The following is a 26,450-nucleotide window of genomic DNA, read 5'->3' as shown; positions in this document are numbered from 1 at the left end:
TTGTAGTGGCTATAGCCAAGCACTTGGCAATTGTCTGCAATGTGGATCCTTTGGGTGCGGACTTTCTGTGGACATACTGGCGTGGAAGCTTCCACCACGACTGAGGCAGATCACTGGCATTTTACCTATCAGTGTGATGGGGTTAGGGTGTCAGCCCATCTTTGCCTCAACTCCTGTGGAGGCTGTTGGGGAGCACTGGGTTGGGTTTAGCACTCCCTGGGTGTGATTTGTTGTCAGGTCAGTTCCACTCCACTTCCCTTGTCCACAGTGAAGGGGAGGGGTTTGGGCAGCATTCAACTAATAAAGATCTCTCTGCACTTCCAGATGGATTACTGTGACAAGACCATTCAGAAACTTTCCCTGTGGTTTTATTTGTAGGTGAGGAGAAGCTGTATTGGTTTACTTTCTTCTAGGGAGATTGGCTAGCTGTGGACTTTACAGAATGATTGCCCTGCCCCAGCACAACTTTTAGCTCACACTCTGTGATCCCCTTCACTCTTTGCTGCTTCTGTCCCATTTTGACTTGGTTTCATTTTCTTTCCAACTTTGTTAAGGAAGTAAATTTATGGGCTTTTCCTTTTCTTCTTTGTCTCTTTGGGTCAAGGACTTCTATCCTTATTTTCTGCTCTGGTAACCAAATTCCAAGTCCCTCCAAATCTCAAGATGTCCAATATTGAGTTTTAGAGTGTTTACTCTGTTGCTCATCATTCTTATCAGTTGGTCTTTCACTACATGTTTTTCTGGGCTATGGCCAGATCAAGAGTTGCTGCCTAGATTTGCTCTGCCATCTTCTCTCTAGATTATGCAATTTTTTAAAAATATTTTTTTTTAGTTATCAATGGACTTTTTTTTTTTTAATTTACTTATATGTGATGCTGAGGATCGAACCCAGTGCCTCACACATTCCAGGCAAGTGTGCTACCGGTGAGCCACAGCCTCAGCCCTAGATTATGCATTTTTGAGGACAGGAATCATTGTACCCTTAACTTCAAGAACATTTTTTTTATAACAGAGACTCAATAATTAATTGAATAACTATAAGAAATAATTTTTGAGTTGACATAGAACTTTATAATGTTCTAGTCCAATTTCTTGACTTACTGCTGCGAAACTGAGATTCCATATGGCAACCAAAAAGTACAGATGTAGTGAGTGGCATATTTGGAAAAAGAACCTGGAATTGGTTCCAGACTGTATCAATATGCCCAGGATACTCTAGTTCAAAAGAAGAGGACACTTGTTGGATTAAAATTATAACTGCATTTTCAATAATTAATAAACTTGGCAAAACACTGAAAGTTTTGTCTTGGTTTCTCTGTCCATAAAATGGTCATAGTAAAATATCTACCTCTAGTTTTCTTAAATGACTGATTTACAAATCTAAGGTAAATATACAGTATAATCATGGCAAATAAGGAAATGTTAGTAAACTTGAGGTCATAGAGTTTGAAAAGATGTGACTTACTTTCAAGTTGATGTAATTTAGAAATCTAGATTTTGCTCCAATTGTCCTACATTACCAGTATGTTTCTCTAAAAGAAAAAAAAAAGAATACAAGATTTTTAACTTACAAGTTAAAATAATTATTTAATTTTATTCAATTATATGAATTTGTGTTCAGCAAAATGTAACACTTCTACAAAATGATTTGGCTATCTCTTTTCAGTTATACCCCATACCCCATGTAACACAGATATATAAACAAAATATAAGATTGAGATGCAAGTTTTCAGAAAAACATATATATAATTCAGTGTGTACATATCCCCTGAACACCTTCTAAATATTTTAAAGTCACTTTCTTTGAAATTAGGTTGAATTTCTTATTGGAAAATTACTGTCTCAAACACACAAACGTCTCTTCGAAATATGAGTATATGTATAGATTTTACAAAGCCTCCCATTTACCTCTTTTTTGGCCTTCACTACTTTTGTTGAATTTTAAAAAGTATAATATAAGGTACCTATTTATACGCACATGTTTTAGTTTCCTTAACTAAAGTGAAGTCTGTCTCTGACTTCACACCCACTGTTACTTCCAGCTGCAATGTCCTCCTCATTCCCTTCCTCGTATCTCTTGCCTTTAGCAAACTTCCTTCTCCTTCAAACTCCGCTCATCTCCTTTTCTGAGAGGTTCCTGTCTGAGATGCTGGCCCTTTTCTTTATGTCATTGTCACCATGCTCAATTTTCTGTGCCACCATGGAATTCCTCACACCATCTTCACTGACCCGGCTTTCTTCCTCAGGCCTCATCCTGAACTCCCTGAGAGCAGGGGGATCTTGAATCTCAGTGCTTCCCATACTCCTCATGCATGGCTGCTATTTGATTAATTTTCATAAAAATATTCATTTTGGGGTCCACTTTTAATCATGATTTTCATGGAAAAATTCCACAATTCTAATAAAGTGGTAATTCAAATGAGGATAAATGAAACCATTGTCTGAAGCTGTGACATAGTTCTGCTGATTTTCTCCACAGGTATCACCCCCCACAACCATGTGTTTGATATATTGGTATTCATTATCTTGTACCATAACCTTGTTCCCATCAGTCTGCTGTTAACTCTGGAAACTGTGAAATTCATTCAGGCCCAGTTTATAAACTGGGTGAGTATTAAAATCTTAAATCTAAACAAAAATTCTCTCTTGAGCCATGGCTTTTATTTGATATCAAAGAACTAATGTCATTGAGTCCTTGTGACAGGGCTAGTATAGCCACTGGGCCAGGGACGCTTTCAACAGAAAGACAAGCACTGGTGTCAACCTGGCTCAGTAATGCTGGGACCTTTGTGTTAATCTTGAGGACATCATTTTTTCATACATTTTTTTTCTAACTGTTGAAAAAGGTTTATGAGATAGTAGCAAGTATGGAAAGATAGTTGATCCAATAAAATTCAAAATATTCAACAGTGAAAGAGGCTTACAGATCATGGCCAGAATGATAGATTCTTGGCAATCATTCCAGAATCACTTCAAATTAATTAAAAGTTTTTTAGGTTGTCAGTCATGTATTGACATTAATATTTAACGAATTGGAGACTAAACTAATTTAAACAGTTTGAATGGGGGTATAATTTTTAATTATTACCTTTAGGTATTTGTCTTTGAAATAAAATTATTTCTAAATGTTGCATATTAAAATTTTTTCTTACTGTGCCATTGGATGGCAATCATTTGCAGGAGAACATTTTGTTGTTGTTGTTGTTGTTGATGTTATCTTTTGGTGGTGCTGGCATCAAACCCAGGATCTCATCATGCTAGGTAAGGGTTCCACCACTGAGCTACACACCCCCAGCCAGACAGTAATATTTTAACTGCCAAGAAGTGAGACAAAGTGCTTCCAGGTGTATTCTCATTTAATTTTGTAGAGTGCTGTGAGATGAGAGACAGACATGCTAACCAACTTACGCAGGTTGGCTGAGGCAGAGCCAAGAATTTGAAAGCCAAGTCTTCTGATCCCTATTCACCAACACAGGTGCCTCTGCTTTTCCTAAATTGATTCTCCTGTTGTTTGAGAGAAGATAACCTATTGGGTTAATCTAAGTATTCTACACTGTCCATTATGGGTTATTTTTAAATGTTAGTCACATAGAAATACCAATGTCAGGGTCAGCCTTCTACAAGAAATTTTGAGCCTCATTCGAATTCTGGTTTGGACTGTATTTTTCATTTTTTTGCAGGATGAAGATATGCATTACGAACAAAATAATCTGTATGCGATGGCCAGAACATCCAACCTCAATGAAGAGCTTGGGCAGGTGAGAGACTTTTCAGGGAATGAGCAATGTGATAGGAGCTTCATAGAAGACTCTAGGGAGAGCTTTTGCAAATCTCAATGCCACAGTGAGAACAGGGTACAGTTCAAATTGACATGTGGAGTTGGGAATAGGAATAGGCATATTTTGTTCAAAATATTGATAATTCTACATCATGTTTAAATATACTGCATCATGTCGAAGGAGAACAAACCCAGTACAGGTTATTATGTGTTTATGAAAGAGTGAAAAGCTAAAAGGGAAGAAAGGGAAGGCTGATGTTAGCTCTCAGGTGGGCTAACAGCAGTTAGCTTTCAAAGTCAGGAACTTGCAGAGGAGAGCTCTCGCCTTCTTCCCCTCCCTTCATGAGGCAGATGACCCACAAAAAGCAGCCAAAAGTTGCTATAAAATTTTAGAGGTTGCTACAAAATTCTACACTTGCCACACCCATAATCTGTTCATAGCTTCCTTATTTATATATATCTGTAAATTAAAAAGTAAGCTCCCATTGTTGTAGCTAAAAGAAATAAGACTTATAGTTCTGATTTTTCTAAATACCTTTTTTTCTTAATATGTTTTTACTAGATTGAAATTTCCCATATTTCAATTAATTGAGGATGTTAAGCTTCAAGGGTGTGAATTCTGGCTCTACCATCTATCAGCTGAGTAATTTGGGCTTCTTGTGTGACTTTCCTGGTCTTGATTCCTAATATGTAAAATGAGTAATAAGAGCATCTTTGTCATAAGATTGCAATAACTGAATAGGATAATGTGCATATAAGGCACTCAGCATAGTCCCTGGAGTGTGGTAGGAACTTAATTTATGCTAGTCATATTAAACCGTACTTGGTAAATATAATTTTTAATTCATAATCACATTGTGTGGTATCATTTGAATAATGAGTTGTCAGTAAATATTTATTTAAAAAGCATTTTGGCTCTTGGAAATTCCTGTTCAGAGAACTACACCAATATCCTTTTATTTATTTTTTACATTGAAGAATTAAAAATGAAGGAGTCTGCAATAATTAACTCCTCTAGCATCTTTTCTCCTCATAAAAATCAGATTATTTATTTTAGAGTGTGTTTTTAATTGGCAGTCGGAAAAGTACCATTTCATCAATCTTGCCTAGTCTTTTAGAGTAATAATTAAATATAACATTAATAAAAATTGATGTCAGTCTTTTAGAGTAATTAAATAAAACATTAATAAAATAAAGCTTTAGGACTCAAGCTTTGAAAATAATCATATTATTTATGTAGGTAAAACATAATGAAAAGAGCAAAATGATGAAATTGAAAACAGAAGGGCAATAGAGAACTTAATATTCAGGATACACAAAAACTTCTACAACTCAACAGTAAAAAATACAAATAAACTAATTCAAAAAAGCACAAAGGATTTGAATAGATCTTTCTCCAAAGAAGATATATAAATGGCCAATAGACTCTTGAAAAGATACTCAATATCATTAATCTTTAGGTAAATGCAAATCAAAATCACAATGAGATATTATTTATAACCATTATTATGGCTATTATTTTATTAAAATGAAAAACAATAAAGAACAGATACTGATGAGGTGTGGAAATTTTGCAAACCTTGTGCCTTGCTGGAAAAACAGTAAAATGGTACAACTTCTAAGATGGAAAACAGTATGATTGATCCTCAAAATACTAAGCATAGAATTACCATATGACCTAGAAATTCCACTTTTGAGTATGTACAAAAAATCTTGGAAGCAGGGGCTTGAAAATATATTGTATAACAATGTTTATAAAATCATTATTTGTAATAGCAAAAAGGTGAAAACAACTAAAATGATCATCAATGGATGAAAGGATAAACAAAGTGGTATACCCATACAATGGGGTATTATTCAGCTCCTGAAAAGAATAAAATGTTGCTACAAGGCTGATTTCGGGTTTGTGTGTTTGGTGCTGAAGATCGAACCTATGGCTTTGCGCATGCTAGGCAATTTTTCTGCCACTGAAATATATCCTTAGCCTCTCATGGATGAATCTTGAGGACTTTATGCTAAGTAAAATATGCCATAAAAAGGAGATTATATGATTCTATTTATAAGTCTGAGGTCAAATTCATAGAGACAGACAATTGAATAGTGGTTTCTAGGGACTGGATGGAGAGGAGAATATAGAGTTCAACAGAATTTTCATTTCTTCTTAGAAATGAGCATTGTAGTTGTGACCATGATTAAAATGACATAGAGTTTGTATTTCATTTTCATCTATTTAATGTTTTCTAGATACTTTTGATGAAATTTCTGTGGTAAGAAAATGAACTTGGCTTCTGGTTTTCTTTGGTTTGATGCTTAAAGTTTGTTTTGCATATAACTATTCAATTTTACCTCAAGTGTAAAACAAAGAGCATAACTTTCAAAATCAATGTAAATATTAAGGTAGAATTCTTATGGACTGCATTTCTTGCTTTCTAAAAAATTTACATATTTTAAGAATTTAGAAAGAAAGTACTTGTCTTTGATATGTAAATACATTTTAAACATGTGATTTTTTCATGTTCACTTTTTGTTTAGGTAAAATATTTATTTTCTGATAAAACAGGAACCCTCACTTGCAATACAATGGCATTTAAGAAGTGTACCATTGCAGGCATAATTTATGGGTAAGTGTTTTTATTGTCATACTCTGTTGTAAATTGGTGCACTGCAGTTATATATAAAAGCAAAAATCATTGTGGTATGTTCATACATGCATATGACCTAATTTGATTAATTTCATTCTGCTGTTCTTCCTATTTCACATACCTCCTCCTCCTCTTTGTTCCCCTTCCAGTACTCCACCATTTTCCCTTCTATTTTTATGAGGAACCCCCCCCACACACACACACACATTTAAAAAATTTTATTTCTCTGTAGTTTCAATATATAACAGAAAATATTTGACCCTCGACTTTCAGTGTCTGGCTTATTTCACTCAGTATGATGTTCTCTAGGTCCATTCTACCAGCAAGTGCATGATTTCATTATTATTTATGGATGACTAAAACTCCATTGTGCATATTACATTTTCTTTATCCATTTGTCTATTGATGGGCATCTGTGCTGGTTCTATTGTGAACTGTGTTACTATAAAATTTGGTTGCATATAGGGTACTGATTTTGGTTCTTTTGGATAAATATCAAGGAGTGGGATAGATGGGTCATATGGTGGTTCCATTCATAGTTTTTTGAGGAATCTCCATATTGCTTTCCAAAGTGGTTATATAATTTGTGGTTCCACCAAAAATGTATGAGTATACTCCCCTACATCCTTACTAGCATTTATTATTTATATTCTTGATGACTACCATTCTAACTGGGGTAAAATAAAATCTCAGTGTGGTTTTGATATGGTATTTCCCTGATTGATAGACATGTTCAACATTTTAAAATATATTTGTATATTTATGTTATACATATTATATTGTATATATTATATATTTGTATATTATAAACTATATTTATTTCTTCTTTGGAGAAATGTCTTTTTAGTTTGCCTATTTTTTGAATGGGTTATTTGGTGCTTTTTTGTGCTAAGTTTTTTTGAGTTCTATATATATTCTATATATATTCTGTATATTTTCTATATATATTCTGACTATTAATCCTCTGTTGGGGGAGTAGCTGGCAAATTTGTTCCATTCTGTAGGGTGTTTCTTCATACTCGTGTTTCCTTCACTATTCGAAAACATTTTAATTTGAAGCTATTCCACTTGTTGATTCTTGGTTTTATTTTTTGTGCTTTAGGAGTCTTATTAAGAAAGTTCCTGTATGTGGAGTGCCTACCTTATATTTTCTTCTAGCAGTTTCATTGTTTCTAGTTTAATTGTTAGGTCTTGGATCTCTTTGAGCTGATTTTTGTGCAAGGTAAGAAACAAGAGATCTACAGTTCCATTCTTCTACATATGGATATCCAGTTTTCCTGGCATCATTTGTTTAAAAGGTCATTTTCTTTCCTCCAGCATGTTTTTTTGCACTATTGTCTTTCCTGTGTCTTTGTGGATATGTCTCTATGTCTTCATGCCTGTTTTGATGCCAATACAATGCTATTTTTGTAACCACAGCTTTGGTCATAAAAGAGATCTGGTATTTTGATGTCTTCAGCACTGCTGTTCTTACTCAGTATTGCTTTGGCTAATCTGAGATGTATATAATTTGTTATTCATCCATATGAATTTTGGGATTATTTTTTCTGGTTATTTGAAGAATGTCATTGGTGTTTTGTTTGTTTGTTTGTTTGGTACCAGGGATTGAACTCAGGTGCACTGAACCACTCAGCCACGCCCCCAGCCCTATTTTGTATTTTAGAGATAGGATCTCACTGAGTTGCTTAGTGCCTTGCTTTTGCTGAGGCTAGCTTTGAACTTGTGATCCTCCTGCCTCAGCCCGCCTCCCACCCCAGCCACTGGGATTACAGCCATGAACCACCACGTCTGGCTGTCACTGATGTTTTGATGGGGATTGCATTAAATCTGTGTAACATTTTGGTAGTATGATCATTCTGACATTATTAATTCTGAATACCCGAGAATATAGGAGGTATTTCCATCTTCAGAGGTCTTAAACAATTTCTTTCTTTGGTTTTCTATAGTTTTCATTGTAGAGGTCTTTCACCTCTTTTACTTAGATTTATTCTCAAGTATTACTTTTTTGAGAATATTGTGAATGCAGAAGTTTTCTTGATTTGTTTCTCAACAGATTCACTGGAGTATAAGAAAGCTATCATTTTTGTATACTGATCTTGTAGCCTGCTACTTTGGTGAATTTGTTTATCAGCAACAGAAGTCTTCTGGTGGGTTTTTTTGAGGGGGGTGGTTCTAGGAATAGGATCATGTCATCAGCAAACAGATAATTTAGCTTCTTCTTTTCATATTTCTATCCCTTTAATTTCCTTTTCTTAACTGATTGCTCTGGCTAGAGTTTTAAAAACACCAAATAGAAATGGAGAGAATGAACATTCTTGTCTTTTTCCTGAATTTAGAGGAAATATTTTCATTTTTTCCTCCATTCAGAATGATGTTGGCCTTGAGTTTTTCATATAGCCTTTATAAGATTGAGAAAGTTTCTTCTATCTCTGGTTTCTCCAGCATTTTAAACATAAATGGGTGCTGGATTTTGTCAAAGGCTTTTTCTGCATGTATTGAGATGATCTTGTGTTTTTGTTCTTAATTCTGTTTATGTGATTAATTACATTTATTTATTTCTGTATATTAAAACAATCTTGCATCCCTAGGATAAAACTCAGTGGGCCATGGTGTACTTTCTGCTTAATGTGTTTTTGAATGCAGTTTGCCAATATTTTATGAAGGAATTTTGTGTCTATGTTCATCAGAGATGTTGATCTTTAGCTTTCTTATGTGTCTGTCTGGTTTTGGTATCAGGGTGATACTGGCTTCATAGAATAAATTGGGGAATGTTCCCTCCCTTCCTATTTCATGAAATAATTTGAGGAGGATTGTTGTTAGTTCTTCTTTGAAGGTTTGGTAGAACTCAGTTGAGAATCCATCTGGTCCTAGGCTTTTATTTGTTGCTGTTTTCTATGGTTTAGATATGATGTGTCTCCCCAAAGATCATGTGTAAGATAATGCAAGAAAGCTTAAGAGGTGAGGGCTGGGGTTGTAGCTTAGTGGTAGAGTGCTCACTTTGCATGTGGAAGGTACTGGTTTGATCCTTAGCACCATATAAAAATAAACAAAGGTATTGTGTCCATCTACAACTAAAAAAAAATTAAAAAAAAGAAAGTTTAGAGGTGAAATGATTGGGTTATGAGAGCTTTAACCTAACCAGTGCATTAATCCATTGCTGTGGATTAATAGGGCAATAACTATAGGCATGTAGGGTGTGGCTGGAAGAGACAAGGTGTGGCTTTGGGGTTTATATTTTGTCCTTAGAGAGCAGAGGTCTTTCTTTGCTTCTGTATTGCCATGTTTTCAGCTGCTTTCCTCTCACATGTTCTTCTGCATTGAAGTTCTGCCTCACCTTGGAACAAGAACTGAGACCTCTGAAACTGTGAGCCCTAAATAAGCTTTCCTCCTCTATGTTGTTCTTGTCAGGTCTGTTGTTCACAGTGATGAAAATCTGGCTAAAACATTGTTTCAATATCATTGCTTGATATGAGTCTGTTTTTGTTTTCTATACCTGCATGTTTTAATTTGGGTCAGTCATATGTTTCTAAACATTTGTCAATATCATATAGATTTTCCAGTTTATTGGAGTATGAATTGTCAAAACAGTTTCTAATGATGCTCTGGATATCAAAAGTGTCAGTAACTTTGATTTGGATATTCTCTTTCTTTTGGATTTATCAATCTTGCTTTCAAAGAACCAACTCTGTTGCATTGTTCCTTTATATTGTTTTTTATTTTCAATTTTATTTATTTCAGCTTTGAGTCTAATTATTTCTTGTTTACTACTGATTTTGGAATTAGTGTTTTCTTTCTTTCCTGGGGCTTGGAGGTGTAATGATAGATTATTATTGTAAGATCTTTTTTTTTTTTAGTGTAGTGATTCAACTTTCCTTTTAGAACTGCCTTCATATTGTCCCAGAGATTTTGCTATGTTGTATATCTGTTCTTGTTTGTTTCCAAGAACTTTGTTTCTGCCCTGATTTTTTTCTCCAATCCATTGCTCATTCAAATGTGTATTACTCAATCTCCATGTGTTAAAATTGTTTCTGTTTTTATCTTGTTATCAATTTCTAATTTAATTCCATTATGATCTGATAAAATGCAAGAATTCTCTCTATTTTTTCTATTTGCTAAATGTTGTTTTGTGTCCTAAAACATGGGCCATTTTGATGCAGATTCCATTTGATGCTGAGATGAAGTGAATTCATTTCAGTGAAATATTTTATAGATGTTTGTTAGGTCCAGTTGATTGATAGTAATTTTGTGTGTGAGTGTGTGTGTGTGTGTGTGTGTGTGTGTGTATGTAGACGCACCAGCATTTGGGACATGAATATTTATAATTCTTACATCCTTTTGTTGGATGGAACAAACTTCCTTGTCTCTTCTGATTAATTTTAACTTTAAGTCTACTTTGTCAGATATGAGAGTCTCACTTGTTTTTAGTCTCTATTTGCATGGTATATCTTTCTTCAACCTTTCACCTTCATCCTGTGGGTGTCTTTGCCTGGCGGGTGAGTCTCTCAAAATATGGTTTAGTCCTGTTTTTTAATCTCTTCTGTCAATCTATGTCTTTAATTAAAGTCTTGAGGACATTTACATTCAGTTGTTATAGAGAGGTGATTATTACCTCTTGTCATCTTTATTTAAATGTTTTATTCAAGCTTCCCTTTACTAAGCTCTTCTTCTACTAAGATTCACTTATTTGCTTTCTTTGAGTAAGTTTTGCATTTCCTTTGCATGAAATATATATTTGCTGTAAAGTTGATTTAGTAGTCATGAATTCTTTTATTTTCGGTTTTCATGAAAGGTCGTTATTTCATCAAATCCAAAGGATAGCTTTACTGAATAAAGCAGTCTTGGTTGGCAATCATTATCTTTCAAAACTTGTGATATGTTATTCAAACTCTCCTGGCTTTTAAAATCTGGGCCAAGAGATCAGTGCTAATTCCCATTGTTTGCCTCTAAATGCAACCTACTGTGTTATGGTTTACATATGAGGTGTCCCCCCAAAAGTTCATGTGTGTGACAATGCAAGAATGTTTAGAGATGAAATGATTGAGTCATGAACGTTAATCAAATCAGTGAATTAATCCCCTGCTAGTGATTAACTGATTAGTAACTGAACACAGGTAGGGTGTGAGTGGAGGAGGTAGGTCACTGGGGGCATGACATTAGCGTATATATTTTGTCCTTGGCAAGAGGAGTCTTCCTGGTGTGATATCCTGAGCCACTTTCCTCTACCACACTCTTCCACCATGATGTTTTACCTTGCCTTGAGTCCAGAGCAATGGAATTAGTCATCTATGCACTGAGACCTCTGAAACTGTGAGCTCCCAAATAAACTTTTGCTCCTTTAATTGTTCTTGTCAGGCTTTTTGCTTAAAACAGTGAAAAAGCTGACTAAAACATGCTGTTTTCCTTTTGAAGCTTTTAAAATTCTCTTCTTGTTCTTTATATTAGACATTTTAATTATAATGTGTCTTAGGATTATTTTTGATCTTGTCTATTTAGGGTTTCCAAAGCCATGTCATTTCCAAGATTTGGAATCTTTCCTGAAATTATTTCACCGAAAAGGCTTTGCACACCCTTAGTTGGATCTCGCTTCCTTCCTCAGTGCTAGTGATTCTCATATTTGATCTGTTCATGCTGTCTAATCCTGAATATTCTTGTCATGATCTTTTATCACTTTTATTGCCAAATTTTAAAGATTATATACCTTTTCTTTGAGGCTCGAAAATCTGCCTCCTGTATGATCTAATCTAATTTGATTTATTATTTTATTTTTAGCATACCTATTTGTTTTATTCCAGACTATCTATGGCTTTATTGAAATGATTTTCCATATGATAACCTATATTATCTCTTAGTTCATTTCTTGAATCTTCTTTTTCCTTGATCATTTTATTCATCAAATTTTAAAATTCTTTGGCATTTCATTCATTTCAATGATGATTCTGTTGTTTGGGGGTTAAAGACTTTTGGAGGCATTTTATTTACTTGCTTTCCCATGTTTTCTGTATTTCTGTGTTGAGATTTGCCACTCTCCTTGAATGGAATATTCTTCAGTAGGCTGCGTTCACTTTACTGTGTGTTCCAAGAGTCCAGTCAGTATGTTTTCAGTATTTTGATCCATAACTTTCCAAACATTTGGGGAGCTTACTATTGCCTGTAATTGCAAATACAAAAGAGCAAATCATCTACTAATAAGTCTTTAAACTTGTTAAAGAGTTTTCTATAACTCCACTACATCTAAAGTGGTTGGATGGGGATAGTATGCTAATAGGTTGAAAGAATTTTATTAAATAAATGGGATTGTTATTATACTACATAGGGCATGAAAATGAAAGAGAAAAAAAGTGACTGGATAAAAGGAAAAAGAAAGGAGAAACAGAGAAAAATAATAGGAAGGGGGAAGGAAGAAAGGCAGAAAATTAAAATGTGAGTATATGAAAAAAGAGAGGCTGTCAGTGTAGAAAACAGATGTAAAATGTATTATATAAATTTAATTAATACATTACCCAGAAAAAATAATGACAAGCAACCTCCCATTAAAAAGTAAACACCCAAAATCACTGATGTTAACCTAACAGAAAAGGAAAACTAGAATATAGAGAACAAAGCAGTGTAAAAAATAAGTAAATACAAAAATATAAAGAATAAAAAAACTAAAACAAAACAAAAACAGAAAAACTAAAGAACTAAACCAACAGAAGAAAAACCTGACCCAAAAGCAGAACCCATCCCAACACACCCTCAAAAAATAAAAATAACATACATTCATATACATGAACAAAAAAATATAAAATTTGAAAATAAGTCAGGTATGGAAAGTACAAGGATAGAGGCAAAAAATGGAGAAGCGATGAGAGAGAAAAGAAAGGGTGACAGTATAAGATAAATGTTGAAGTGAGTAAGAAGAGAAACAAAATGAATAGGTCCAATTAGTACAAAATTTTACATAAATTTAAAAAAACAGCCATGGGTAAAGACACCCCTCTGGAACCCTAGCTGTCCAGAGGGCCAAGGCAGTTTGATTACAAGGCAAAGGACCATTCCAGCTACCTAGGAAAACTCTCCTTGAATGGAATATTTCTCAACACTAAAAGCAAAGGGATTTGTGGATGCAGCTCAGAGGCCTTGTGCCAAAATTAAGCAAAATACAATCAATTATCATGTAACAACAGCAGAATAAATTTTAAAAAAAAGAAGAAGTGGGGAAAGAGGGTAGGCAAGAGAGGTAATAGAAAGGAGAGAAAAAGAAAAAATGAGTAGAGTATAATTAAAAATAAAAAACAACCAGGCACTGTTGCTCACATCTGTAATCCCAGTGACCCCAGAAGCTAAGGCAGGAGGATGGTGAGTTCAATGCCAGCCTCAGCAACTTAGTGAGGCCCTAAGCAACTTAGTAAGATCCTGGCTCAAAAATTAAAAAGGGCTGGGGATGTAGCACAGTGGTTAAGTGCCCCTGGGTTCAAACCCTGGTACAAAAAATAAACAAACCAACAAAAAATCCTGGTAGTATGGATCTGTCCAATTATCGCATTATTACATTATCAATAAAAATGCATAAGATTATGGATTAAGTAATACAATTTCCAATAGAGTCAGGGAATCCATTAAATTAATACATAAAATGATACCAGTCTAATAAAGACTAACAGCAAGGAATCAAAATTTATTCCTTGCTGATGTTTCTGAGATAAAGGTAGTTCTTAGTGAGACCTCCTGGTTTGGACTGTCTGCTATCGGGAGGTGTAGTAGATATAGAAGGTTATAGTGGAACCTCAGAGTGACTCACCTGTATGTTTATTATTAGATCTTAGATTATTAGATCTTTCTACATCAGACTTTTGATTCAAAGGCTTCCCTGCACTCAAGTTCTTGCATTTTTCTATGCTGGTGTCCATTTGTCTGCCTTTGGTATGAGCTTATGTGGTTACAGAGCTTTAATGGATCATCTAAAAGCCGGTAGGATTGTTGGATGGAAACTTTTGAGTGTCTTCAGCCTTGTGGCCTGCTCTTTCCCAGGCTGGAAGAGCAGTTTGTGTTCTGAGTAAACACCTTGTCCCAGGGACTAGCTGAAAATAACTATTCCTTCTTTTTTAATGGTAGTGGTTCTGCTGGTCTGAGAGATCCACCTGCCCAGTTTAAATGAGAGCCCCCTGCCATCAACTGGAGAAAAGATGGGACCTTGGGTGACCCAGAGAGTCTGTAAATCCCAGCAGGTGTGCTCACTTGCTGATAAGTCCTTGTTAACCCCATGATAATTTTTCACAATTAGGGCTTGCTTTTTTTTCTTGCTACAGGGCATTAGAATGGGTCTGAGAGTCTCTAAGGGTCAGTCCCAGGATATTGGCTGTGGTGTATTGCCTGGGCTGGACTATTAGTAGATAACCCAGGTAGGCAGCTCTAAAAATCCCACACTATGAACTGGTTTGCAGGTGCATGCCTGCAGCTCTGCCTCGACAGCAGCTCTTGCTGTCTGCCTGAGTAGCAAACGTGGCTCCGATAGATTTCCCCCTCAAAAACTCTGAACCTTCCAAACTGCCAGACTGTGGCTTCTGTTTTTAGGAATTGTCTGGCACTAGGCCACCCAATGATTCAGCCTTTCAGTCAGAACTCCCAATAGGGCTCTTCCACAGACCTGTTCCTGGACTGATTTTTGGGCTCAGAACCTACCTTTGCAGTGAGAAAGAAGAAAAAAGAAAGAAAAAAGATGGAGACTCATGGAGTCTATGTTGGATCTTGTGGATGTTGAAAACAGCGTAGAAAAAGTGTGGTGATCCCTGCTCTTCAGTGCCCAAAGTTGCCCTTTTAAGATGGATCCTGGTCCCAGCTCTCACTTTCTCCAGCTCTCATTTTTCTCCAGCAGCTCTGATCCCGAGTCACCCCAGTTTGTTGCACTGCATTTAAATCTCCTTTATGTTCAAACAGCATATCTATATGATGGTGATGTAAAAAATTCTTGTGATCCGTATGGTCCCCTCCCTCCCTTTGCCATTTTGCTTTCAGCACTTGAAAAGGGTTCTCCCCTCCCCCACTAAGCAGCCAGGCATGCCCTGAATTGTTGTAGAATACTCCACTTAAAAAAAAAAAAAAAAAAAAACAAAACTGTAATTTTTCTAAAACAAATAATAAAACCACAAAAAAACCCCAAACAGAAACAAATAACAAAAACTCACTATATTCCTCCACTCCTGCTGACCGTTTTCTCTTTGTTGGGATCCAATTCATCTTCCAGCAGCTCAACAAGAATTTATTTTATTTTTAAATTTATTTGTTCTAATTTGTTATACATGACAGCAGAATGCATTTGGATTCGTAGTATACAAGTGGAGCACAATTTTTCATATCTCTGGTTGTACACAAAGTAGAGTCACACCATTCGTGTCTTCATACATGTTACCTAGGGTAATGATGTCCATCTCATTCCACCATCTTTCCTACGCCATACCCTCTCCCTTCCCCTCCCTCCCCTTTGCCCTAATCAAAGTTCCTCTTTTCCTCCCATGCTCCCTCCCTACCCCCATTAATGGATCAGCATACACTTATTGGAGAAAACATTTGGCTTTGATTTTGGGGGATTGGCTTACTTCACTTAGCATGATATTCTCCAGCTCCATCCATTTACCTGCAAATGCCATGATTTTATTCTCTTTTAATGCTGAGTAATATTCCATTGTGTATATCCAAGCAGGGGGCATGAATTATGCAGGAGGCTGTTACCCACCATTTTCTTCTTATCATTTTTTTCTTAAAATGAGTTAGCTTTTATTTATTCTAAGACTTATCTGAATTTCTAATAGTATAGTTGTATCTGAATGATGCTGAAACTTAATAGAGCCTGAATGAAAGCTTGTGGTTATTTAAAAATATGGTTTATATTTGCTTTTATACATGGTTGGAATTTTTGAAGAGTTTTATACCGATAGTCTTGTAACATGTATATTTCCTCCTTCATTTTCTCTTAGAAATCATTCAGACAATACTAATGATGGTAATGAAAACCTCAGGTATGAACATTTTTCTTTCCTACTTTGCCTTTGTTCCTTTTCCCTGAAGTCAACTTTTATGAATAATAGCGTATTGATTTGTATCACCTTCCTCTTGTCCAGACCTCAAATGGCAGCTTCCAGAAAGCTCTCTGGGTAGATCTCTCCCATATCATATTCAAAAAACTTAGAATTTATCCTTTAATTTACTGCTTTTGAAGTTACTTTGTCTCAATTTAATTTGTCTCAAATTATTTTTAACTAACAGATTGAGTATCCCTTTCCTGAAATGCTTGGGACCAGGAATGTTTGGGATTTTGGATGTTTTTCAATATTTGAGTATATGTAATGAGATATCTATATACAACTTATACACATAGCCTGAAGGTGATTTTATACAGATTTTTAGATTTCAATTGACATATAATAATTATACATGTTTATGGGTTATAGTGTGATATTTTCATACCTGTGTACAATGTACATTGATCAAATCAAAGTAATTTATATAACCATCATTTCATTTATTTTGTGGGTGTGTGTTGAGAATGTTCAAAATATTCTTTTAGCTATTTTTAAATATACAATAAATGATTGTTAGCTATTGTCACCCTACTATGAAATAAAACACTAGAAATTAATCCTCTTAACTATATATATTTTTTCCAGTACTGGGGATTTAACCCAGGGGCACTTAAACACTGAGCTACATCACAAGCCCTTTTTATTTTTTATTTTGAGACAGGTTCTTGCATAATTGCTTCGGGCCTCACTAAATTGTTGAAGCTGGCCTCAAAGTTGCAATCCTCCTGCCTCAGACACCTAAATTGCTGGCATTACAAGTGTGTGCCACCATAACAGGCTTAATTGTAATTTTTATGCAATATTTTTGATAATTTTGTTCATGAAGGAAGGTTTCATGGTTTGTAATTTTCCATTTGTTTTATCACATTGGTTGTCAAAAAAATTTGGATTTTATAGCATTTCAGATTTTAGATTTAATTTTTAATTAGGGATGTTCAACTTGCATACAGTTTTCAGTACAAGTGTAGGTATTTCTAATGCCATTTTGCACTTGATGTCTGGGAAGATGTATCATTTAACTGAATTTTAGATATTTACTACAGCTCTATAGACTCTGTGTAGTTCCTTCTCCTTTTGAGTATTGGCTGGTGCCATTAGGGACTTCTGGTCAAAAGTAATCTTCTGTATTCTTCCTCATAGTAGAGCATCTTTCTGTGAATTTAATGACCCTAAATTATTGGAGAACTTTGAGGATGGTCATGTAAGTCTGCTATTTTTCCCTTCAAAATGGACATGATAATGCTGTATAACTTTAAAACTTACATATAATTTCCTAAAAGAAATATAATTTTCTGAACCCAGTAGGAGAGAGTCTTGGGAAAAAAATGATCTATCAACCAAGAATTTCTGGTGCAAAGGAATTTTTTGCACCAATATAATGAGCTAAACACTGACTTTATTGTGTGTGCATTTAAACATCATACAAGACCTTTTACTATGTAGTTATCTATTTTTCAACTATCTTCTTTGTATTGCATGCCATCAATATCTTCATTATTCCAACACACTGATATACTAGATTTGAAATCGTGATCTTCTATAAAAAAGTGATCTTTTAAAGCATACATCCATACCTGTTTATTCTTTGCTTAAATACCCTCTGAATACTGGCACTGCACTAAGGATAAAATCCAAACTCATGACCATGGTCTTCTCTCCAACCTCATTCTTTGGCACCGTCTTTTGCTCAAGGTGCTAAAGGTCACACTTGTCTGGAGGCTCCACAATCACACAAAGCTGAAGCTTTCTGCTTCAGGTCCTCTGAACTTGCTGTGTCCTATGTCAGGTACAGGCCACCACAAGTGACAACTATACAAACAGTGAATAAACCTTTTTTGTTTGGATATTAATTTAACTGTCTCCTTAGATTCCCTGGCCACCTGTCTGAAATAGACTCCTCTTCTTCTGTCACAGGCCCTGTTTTTTTCCCTCCAGCTTCAAGAAATTCTATCTCCTCCAGGAGGACAGAAGCTCTAAGAGGGCAGGGCCATTCTGATGTCTACCTAGCCTCCTCTACTGTCCCTGACTCTGTAGCCACCCACAAACACTTTTTGAATCCATGATGTTTCTTGGCTGGGGCCTGCCTTGTGTGTTCCTGAGGTTTAAACCTCAGTTGGTACAATATTGCAGATTCTGTATAATTTCCACATGGCTGGCATTTAGGAGACTCATTATCTCTGCATCTTTTTCTAGCCCTCATCAGAATACATTAAGGAATTCCTTACCCTCTTATGTGTGTGCCATACAGTTATTCCTGAGAGATGTGGAAATGATATACTCTACCAGGCTTCCTCCCCAGGTAGGTGTCATGTGCAAAGAAAGTGTGCACCTCATTGTGCCTAGTGGGTAATGAGGCTTCAGGAGAAGTTGCTGCTGCTGCTGATATCCATTATTCCTACCTCTTCTTTCCCTGAAATTCTCACTAGTAGGGATACACAGAACAGAGCAGCTCAGAGCCATTCTACAACCCGGGGGCTCCTTGTCTCTCATTTCAAAGATTGTTGTAAAGAGGCCAAGATGGGCTCTTGGGCCTGGAGAGCTGAGCAGTGTTTTGGTCGTAACCAGGAATAAAACAGAGGTGAATTTAAGGCCCTGCAATATTTTATGAGGGTACTATTAATGTCATTGAGAACAAGCAAAATCATTATGTGTAGTAGTGCTGTTAGCTGGGTAAATTCATCTTAGTCCAGAAAAAGGCCCTATTTAACCAGATTTCTTCTTCATGAGCACCAGTACCTAGAAGGACAGATAAATACACTTGGATCAAAAAAGTCAACTTTAAAATATGTCAAAGTATTTTAGTATTGCAGAATGCAAATCTGTATTAAATTAAATTTGGTATGAATATTGCTTGATGCCTATTAATATGGACTATTTATTGACAGATGAAGCTGCTTTAGTGAAAGGAGCAAAAAAACTTGGCTTTGTTTTCACCACAAGAACACCTTATTATGTCACCATAGAAGTTGTGAGTATGACACTGAATACTTTTGAATGTTTTACAGACTCCTGATTTTCAATAGAAGTACAGGTGTACCATGCATGGTTCAGAGTAGAAATCCTGAAGATTCTGGGATTCCCTCTTTATCTCACCCCTTTCCAAACATTGGCCTCTGGGACCTTCTTTCGCTTCTCTAAGTTTGTCTTGTCTTATTATTGTGCATTTATGCAGGGTTTGTGAAGATTAGATGAGTTAATACATAGAGAGTGACTGGGATTAGTGTCTGGCACATAGAAAGTACACAGTTTAAGTGAGCTATTCCTAAGAGTTAAAATCATCAAAACTTTGAGAGATGTACTATGATTTTCTATGTGAAATTTACATTGTTTAAATATTTTTTGTGAATTCTGTTAGTATACTGATTTTTCATTTTAGTGTGTGTGTGTGTATGTGTGTGTGTGTATATATATATATATATCCATCCTTTTTCTGTGTGTGTGTGTGTGTATGTGTATATATATATATATATATATATATATATATATATATATATATCCTTTTTCTGTTTGATAATTATTCACCAAGAACCTTTGATATTGTGGGAGAAAATTGAAATAATGGAAACATAGTAGCCAACATGCTGATTTTTCCCCTAGTGATAATGGGATGGTTAGGGGTGTTTGCAACTTTGGTTAAAAAATTAATTAATCATTATATCTAGAGTACCTGGCACATGGACAACTCTGAAATTATTTGAAATTCTGCCACACATCACTGCCTTATTGGTGATGCTAGGAATTGGTAGATTCAAAGATAAATTGATCTTGGCTATTAGAACTCAAGAGACTGTAACTGAAAAACTTAGAAAAGAAAGCATCATTGCTGTAGACCTTTAAATATATCATATCACCTCTTACTGTTGTCCATCTCTTCAAATTAATTAATAATATTTTCATTTGCTCTTTGCAATTTATTGAAAAGATTTATTTTTCCATTATTGTCTGATGATTGTCTCTTATACTACGTGTGTATGTGTGTCCCTGCCCTCTAGAAAGTATTTATAAAATGTTTATACTAGTGCTAATTTTAAATTGAAAAGTGAGGTGCTTTTGTCCTAATTTGGTACCCTTAGAAACATTCATGGTAATACTGCCCATGTTGCAAATAATGCTCTTACCAGAGGAGGACATTGTCATCTCATTAGAATTGCAAGAAAATTTATATTTTGAAAAAGATGTGTATTTGGAGAGTAAAACATTTGTGACTGGGGGTATGGATTATTTTATAAGATGAATGCATTTTTCCTCTAATAATTTTTTTTTACCTTCCTGTAGATGACAGAAACACACACTTTTGAAATCCTTAACATCCTGGAGTTCTCTAGGTAAGCTCTCTTCTCATACAGTTCATGTATTTTCAAAGGCAGTTTCCACAACTTTTCCAATTGAGATTTGGTAATGTGAATCAAAACTTCAAAACAGAATCATGAAATTCTTGTTAGCCTCTATGTGGAAATCTTAGCTCAGTTCTTGGTTTTTGCAAAGAACTCATTAGGCCAAATTCCCCTTAGTAAGTTGTGTACAGAGTCAAATAACTCCCTTTGATAGCACTGCCAAGGTCAGAATTGTGATTTTGGATCTGTTATAACTTTACCATCTCACTGACTAGACAATAGCACCTAAGGGAAATGATCACCTTCTGTAGGGTCTGCTGTCCAGGAAATACTCAGTGAATATTTAGTGGAAGGATAGATGTTGGAAATTATTTTCACAAACCCAACATGTTTCTTTAAAAGTAGACAGTAAATTAATTCATTTTTTTCTTTTTAAAGGTCAGTGATGTGCATTCAAGTCCTTCCTGCTTCTTACACTTCAGTGTTGTTCTAGCACCAACAGCTAATTCCCCAGAGTACATTGTGAGGATGGTGATGCTAATACTAATTTTATTGAACTTTTCTGCAAGACCTATGAAATCATATCTCTTGAACTCTTTGAGCATTCTAATGTAGAAAAAGAAAATTTAGGAAAGGAAATGATGAAATTACGCATTAACTCTTCACAAAGTTGAATGATTTTGTTTAAATCATATTTTTAAAGACTTGTTTCCTAATGACATTTTTAAAAAACCAAAAGAAATTTAACAAGTTTTTAAGACTTGGCAAAGTTGTCATCAACTTCTCCTCACATACACCTTGAGAGCTTTTTCCAAAATCTTTTTTTATTTTTATTTTGACTTTCCATAACTTTTATTAATTATAGTATATTAACTCCATGGCTTAAACATTTGTACTTCTTTTAACATTTTTTGAAATGTGAGATTTTTGAAATTTGCTTTATATATCCTTTTTTAAATTAGTATTGGAGCTTTATAGTTATAAATAGTAGTCAGTTTCATCCCGACAACTCATAGATACACAGAAATCGATTTTACTTCATGATCCCCCTTTTTCCTTCCCATTTTCCCTCCCCTCTCCCATTCTCTTTACTCTACTAGACTTCCTTTCATTTGTCTATTAATTTATATTTGGTTATTTATGCTCTCCTATCCTTCTCTCATCCTTTCACTTCTTTTACTCTAGCCTCTGCATATGAGAGAAAATATTAAACTTTTGAGTTTCTGAGTTTGGCTAATTTCTCCTAGCATGATATTCATTCTCCATTTCCATCCATATACTGGCTAATGGCCATAATTTCATTCTTTTTAATGGTTCAGTAGAACTCTATTGTGTATTTATACACAATTTCTTAATCCATTCATCTGTTAGTGGGCATCCATAATTTAGCTATTATGAATTTTTCTGCTATAAAGATGTGGCTGTGTCAGTGTAGTACACTGATTTTAGATGTTTTGAGAAAATACCCAGGAGTGGGTTAGTAGGGTCGTATATTCGATTCATTCCTATTTTTTTGAGGAATCTCCATATTGCTTTCCAGAGTGGTTGGGCTAGTTCACAGTCCCATCAAAAATGTCCGAGTGTTCCTTTCTTCCCACAACCTCACCAGCATTTGTTGTTGTTTGTGTTCTTGATCATTGCCATTCTGACTCCTGTTAAGTTTTTGAATTCTTTATATATTCTAGATATTATTTCTCTTTCAGAAGAGTAGCTAGCAAAGATTTTCTCCCATGTATTGCTAGTTGTTGGTTTCTTTAGGTTTTCTCTGTCCTTTTGATTCAGTTTTCATAGATTGTATTTGTCCAGAAATGTATCCATTTATTCTAGGTTTTGCAGCTTATTGGAGTATAAATTTTCAAAATATTTCTTAATGATCCACTGGATTCTGTAATTGGTAATTCCTTCTTTTTCATCTCTAATTTTATGAATTTGTGTTTTCTCTCTTCTTCTTTTGGTTAGTATGGTTATGGGCTTATCAATCTTGTTTATCTTCTCAAAGAACCAACTCTTGTTTCATTGGTCTTCTGTATATTTTTTATTCTCAATTTGATTGATTTCTGCTCTGATATTAACTATTTCCTTCTTCCTACTGGTTTTGGAATTGGTTTATTATCCTTTTTCATGGACTTTGAGATGCATCACTAGGTTGTTCATTTGGGATCTTTCTGATTTTCTTATTTAGAAACATACACATATAAACTGTCCTCTTAGAACTGCCTTTATAGTGTCTCAGAGGTTCTAATATGTTGTATCACTATCATCGTTTGAATCTAAGAATTTTTAAATTTCTCCCTTAATTTCTTTTATCACCTATTCATCATTCAAAAGTGTAATGTTCAATCTCCACAAATTTACCTAGTTTCTGTACAGTTTTGTCATGTTGATTTCTAATTTCAATCCATTATGATCCGATAAGATGCAAAGAATTATATTTTGTATTTACTAAGAGCTGCTTTGTGGCCTATATATGGTTTGTTGTGGAGAAGGTTACATGAGTCACTGAGAAGAGTATATTCATCTGTTGGATGAAATATTCTATAGCTGTCTGCTAAGTGCATTTGATTTATAATATTTTTCAGGTCTAAAGAGTCTTTACTGAATTTATGTCTGTATGATCTATCTAATAGTGAGAGAGATGTGTTGAAATCATTCAGTATTATTATGCTGGGGCATGAGACTTCAGTTTGAGTAGTGTCTCTTTTATGTAATTGAAACCATATTTGGGGCATAAATATTTACTATTGCTATTTCTTCTTGTATTTTTCCCTTTACCAGTATTTTTCTTTACCAGTATGAAGTGACCTTATTTGTCTCTTTTGATTAATTTTTGTTTGTAGTCTACTTTGTAAGATAAGAGAGTAGCTACTCCTCCCTATTTTGGGGCTCCATTTGCATGATACATCAATTTCCATCTTTTTACTTTCATCATGTGGCTGTCCTTGCCTATAAGGTGAATTGCTTACAAATAGCATATTGTTGAGGATTGCTTTTTAAACTCATTCTGTTGGCCTATATCTTTTAGTTGGAGAATTGAGACCATTTACATTCAAAGTTATTACCAGGAGATGTTTATTAATTCCTGAGATGTTTATTAATTCCTGCCATTTTGATTTATTTATGTTTAATTTTGTCCTATTTCTCATTTACTTAGCTACTCTTAAAATGAGATTTTTTTCATTTATGAACTCTGAGGGTTTTTTTAAATTTCTTCTGTGTGGAGTATTTCAATAAGTAAGTTCTATAGAGCTGGTTCAGTTGTCATGAATTCTTTTAGTTTGCGCTTATCCTGGAAACTGATGAAGGAAGAAGAAACCTGCCCTGGGCTTCATGTATTATTCCATCCTCACAACTCTTTCAAGTAGGTCTTCCTGTCCCCATTTTGCTGCCCTACCCTGTCAACTTGTGATATCCCTGGATACCGACAGGGCCCACTACAAGTTCACAGGGTAGAGACTCTGCTGTTGAACTAAACTCAACCATTAAGGCTAGCCATTTTTTGGTCCAACTCTGAGATTCCGTCTTCAAAATGGATTACTTTCAGAGACTTTCAGCTGAACATATATTTGATTTATTTTGTCTTTAATTTCCAAGATTATGTTTGGTTCTTTTTCAATATTTCTATCTTTTTTATGGAATTTCTCATTCATATCCAATACTGACTTCCTTAATTCATTCAGTTGTTTTTCTTTGGTCTCTTGGAATCCATTGATTATTTTTATAATGATTCTTTTGAATTCTTCATCTGATATTTAATCCACTTCAATATCTTTGGAGTCAATTGCTGGTAAATTATAAACCAGAGGAGGTGTTGTGTTATCTTGAATTTTTCATATTTCTATGTTGAGTCTGGGAGATATTGTGTGGGCCTTTTCTGGACACAGTATTCACTTGCTAGAGTGATCTAGATTGAGATTCCTTTGTAGGTGTGGTATAGACAGCTTTTATGTTAATTGTCTGTTTTTGCTGTAATAGTAAATAACCACAGGTGGGACCTGGGGGCCCACCTCTATCTGTTTCTACTTGAGGCTTGGTTGTTAATTTTGTTTTTTGTCTCTTCTATTATTTGTATTAAAGTACAGCTGAAGATTGTTATTGATTTGTGTATAAAGCAAGATGCACTGTCTTTTGGTTGAGTTTAGTTCAACAGCAGAGTCTCTACCCTGTGAACTTGTAGTGGCCCTGTCAGAACCTAGGGATACTATAAGTTGACAGTGAGGGTAGGGCAGCAAAATGGGACAGGAAGATCTACCAAAGAGTTGTGAGGATGGAATAATACATGAAGCCCAGGGCAGGTTTGTTCTTCCTTCATCAGTTTATTTTTTTTTTAATTTTGTATTTGTTCATTTTAGTAATACGTGACAGTAAATGTGTTTTAGTTATACATGACAGCAGAATAGCATACATACAGAGAATATAACTCCCCTTTATTGTGGTTTTACATGATATACTAGTTGTGTATTCATATTTGAACATAGGAATATCATGTCTGATTCATTCTACTGTTTTTCCCATTTTCATTCTCCCTCCCTTCCTGTTACTCCCCCCTGTCCAATTCAGTGAACCTCCATTCCTCCCTCCCTGCACCTATTGTGAGTCAACATCTGCATATCAGGTAGAACATTAGGTCTTTGGTTTGGGGTGTTGGCTTATTTCACTTAGCATGATAAACTCCAGTTACATTTATCAGCAAATGCCATAATTTTATTTGTCTTTCAGGCTGAATAATATTCCATTGTGTGTATGTACCACATTTTATTTATCCATTCATTCTGTTGAAGGGCATCTAGGTTGGTTCCATAGCTTAGCTTTTGTGAATTGAACTGCTGTAAACACTGATGTGTCAGAGGAGTGGGATAACTGGGTCAAATGGTGGTACCATTCCAAGTTTTCTGAAGAATCTCCATACTGCTTTCTATAGTGGTTGCACCAATTTGCAGTCCCATTAGCAGTGTATGAGTATACCTTTTCCCCACATCCTCATCAACATTTATTATTACTTATATTCTTGATAATTGCCATTCTGACTGGAGTGAGATGAAATTTCAGTGTAGTTTTAATTTCCACTCTAATTGCAGAGATGTTGAACTTTTTTATATATACATTTTTTGACCAATTGTATTTCTTCTTCTGTGAAATGGTCTATTTAGTTCCTTTGCCCATTTTTGATTGGGTTATTTGTTTTTTTGGTGTTAACTTTTTTGAGTTTTTAAATATATCCTGGAGATTAATGGTCTGAGGTGCAGATGAAGAGTAACTTCTGAGTGGTAGTAGTAGTAGTAGAAGGTTGGAGAGATTTACAGTTAGGATCCTAGTTTAAGGAACTAGGTAAAGAAAAGGAAATGGAGACTGGCAATTGAAGAAACATGTTGATTTTTTCATCAATTGTCAGCTGGGGACTCTATGGAATTCTTTTGACTTTAGTTGTGTTATGTACTAAAGAAAATAATGATAATTTTCATATCGTTTTAGCAATAGAAAAAGGATGTCGATAATTGTATGGACTCCTGCAGAACATCTTCGGCTATACTGCAAAGGGGCGGTAAGTGTTGGGATTCATAATTCACATGAACTTTTTCTGTCCCTGCTCCACCAACTTGTAGAAAGTTGTTCACAACTTAACAATATCTTTAAATGGTGT

At 34.9% G+C, this 26,450-nt stretch overlaps 1 protein-coding gene across 1 annotated transcript in view; it reads left to right on the top strand.

Annotated features, from left to right (window-relative positions):
• The window catches only part of LOC124095283 (phospholipid-transporting ATPase IB-like), a 132,812-nt gene that overhangs the window by 5,343 nt on the left and 101,019 nt on the right, over positions 1-26,450 (top strand). The window contains exons 2-10 of the mRNA XM_058580449.1: positions 2,480-2,607; positions 3,681-3,758; positions 6,311-6,399; positions 16,374-16,550; positions 17,577-17,679; positions 18,672-18,777; positions 19,364-19,446; positions 20,754-20,803; positions 26,282-26,351. Of these exons, the coding sequence (XP_058436432.1) occupies positions 2,480-2,607; positions 3,681-3,758; positions 6,311-6,399; positions 16,374-16,550; positions 17,577-17,679; positions 18,672-18,777; positions 19,364-19,446; positions 20,754-20,803; positions 26,282-26,351 (884 nt within the window). The remainder of the gene's footprint in view (positions 1-2,479; positions 2,608-3,680; positions 3,759-6,310; positions 6,400-16,373; positions 16,551-17,576; positions 17,680-18,671; positions 18,778-19,363; positions 19,447-20,753; positions 20,804-26,281; positions 26,352-26,450) is intronic.

The sequence above is a fragment of the Marmota monax genome, unplaced genomic scaffold, assembly GCF_021218885.2.
Source record: "Marmota monax isolate L192 unplaced genomic scaffold, Marmota_monax_Labrador192_F-V1.1 WCK01_AAM20220418_F8-fsc00043, whole genome shotgun sequence".
Lineage (NCBI taxonomy): Eukaryota > Metazoa > Chordata > Mammalia > Rodentia > Sciuridae > Marmota > Marmota monax.
This window is presented reverse-complemented; position numbering and strand designations above follow the sequence as displayed.